This window comes from Cryptotermes secundus, unplaced genomic scaffold, assembly GCF_002891405.2.
Source record: "Cryptotermes secundus unplaced genomic scaffold, Csec_1.0 scaffold1054, whole genome shotgun sequence".
Taxonomy (NCBI): Eukaryota; Metazoa; Arthropoda; class Insecta; order Blattodea; family Kalotermitidae; genus Cryptotermes; species Cryptotermes secundus.
Window position 1 is genome coordinate 1,057,118 of NW_019719379.1, and position 1,684 is coordinate 1,058,801.

Below are 1,684 nucleotides of genomic sequence, written 5' to 3' on the forward strand. Positions count from 1 at the left end.
TTGCCACATACTGCTCCATAATCACCGTCACCTATCATCTGGGGCTGGTACAATAGGCCAGAAGTGGCCGCGGTACAAGGGACTTAGTCCCACCCCACTAGCGATACAAAAGAACATAGGAGGTACTAGAGTTCTGTGTGCCGTACAGTGCTGCCATCTCTGTCACGCATTCACACAGAGTGCACACGTATTTTAAACTAAACCGCATGTGTCTATCTGCTTCCAGTCCTGAGAAAAAAAAAATCGGAGACCTTAGAACTTGAACACCCTTCGTACAAATAACAGTTGAATAAAAGATATTTACTAAGGCTATATATCCAAACAATTTGTAAGGGCCGATTTTTTATAAGTTCTTCATACATTATTTATAACTTAAAATAGTGATGTTTATTGAAGAAACTATAGGATTCATCGTGAAATAAATAACTTACGACCAATACAAGAAAAATGATCGTACATAATAAGTTACATATTCTGAAACATTTTAACGAATGAATATATAAATATATATTTTCAAAAACTACAATAGCAAAGACAGTCATAAGTAATCAGTTACAGAAATATACAGTAATTTGGGCTTCACGTTTGGCAATTTCTGCAAGTATACGGGTTTGGAGAGATGGAAAGGTATTCTGACAGGACAGCCAGCAGCACAAACAGGTTGCATAGGACACTCATTTCAATTTGTCCGGAAGATAAATAAAATAATAATTTAAGTGTAGCAGTATAGGAATTGCATTCTTTCTCTAACTTTCTAAGTTTCCTACCACGTGTTACTTTCCTAGAAACTTCCTGTTTAGCAGAGATTTAGAAATGTTATAGTGAAATTATTCTCTGTGGAATACTAACACCGAACATTTTTCAGATCATGTTTGGCTTATGCTATAAAATAAACTATATTGTACCTCAGAGCCTATGGGCACAATATACTCTCAAATTACTACAATCGAAACTCTTCTACATAACCCAATGCCTATTTTATCTAACCATGAAAATAATTTACAATCGGGCCCAAAACTGTAAAAGCGGAAGATAAAATGTCCATCAGGCACGAAAGAAACAAAATATTGTTCATTTTAAAAAGGTAGTATGTATAAGTTTAATTATATATAATCTAATGTGTGGTCATGACGTAGGATTTATAAGACACGTAATTCTCTAACCGTTGAGGGGGGACATTTTCACTTGGTGATGTTGATTCCGCTAAGTACGGCTTGGTGATTGGTTCCGATAGTTAACGGTCACTGGACTGCGAAGTCGTCATCAGTTGACTTTCGACCGTTTCCTCCCTTTGTCAGAGTGGTCGCGTCACATCTGCTTGCGGTGCTAGCATATCGACCCTTGTGCTGATGGAGCCATCACTGAAACAAAAGAAATCACACATTAGTTGCCACCTTCCTAATAATCGTGTAAGAAGATGATATGTTATATACACGTATTTAGCTACCCTGCAGTTGTGTGGGTGTCCAGTGAGTTTCATGTCACTGGTGTTGCATGTAGCAGCTCCTGGCTGTGATAATCAATTTCAAACGAATTATTTTTTAAAAGTACTATCGCTTTCTCTTAATATTCGACCCTGAAAATGGAGGGATAACAAAATAGGTTCATATTACTAAAGATCCTGTTAAACATTTTATTAGAATATATTTTACAGGTACATATATATATATATATATATATATAT

The 1,684-nt window shown here is 36.0% G+C and overlaps 1 protein-coding gene across 2 annotated transcripts in view; it reads right to left on the reverse strand.

Annotated features, from left to right (window-relative positions):
* Positions 1-282: 282 nt before the first annotated feature.
* Positions 283-1,684, reverse strand: part of LOC111866167 (protein tipE) — a 122,455-nt gene continuing 121,053 nt past the window's right edge. The window contains exon 2 of one of the 2 annotated variants that reach the window (XM_023854837.2): positions 283-1,361. In XM_023854837.2, the coding sequence (XP_023710605.1) occupies positions 1,295-1,361 (67 nt within the window). In that variant the 3' untranslated portion in view covers positions 283-1,294. The remainder of the gene's footprint in view (positions 1,362-1,684) is intronic. The other variant, XR_004513183.1, reaches the window with a different exon arrangement.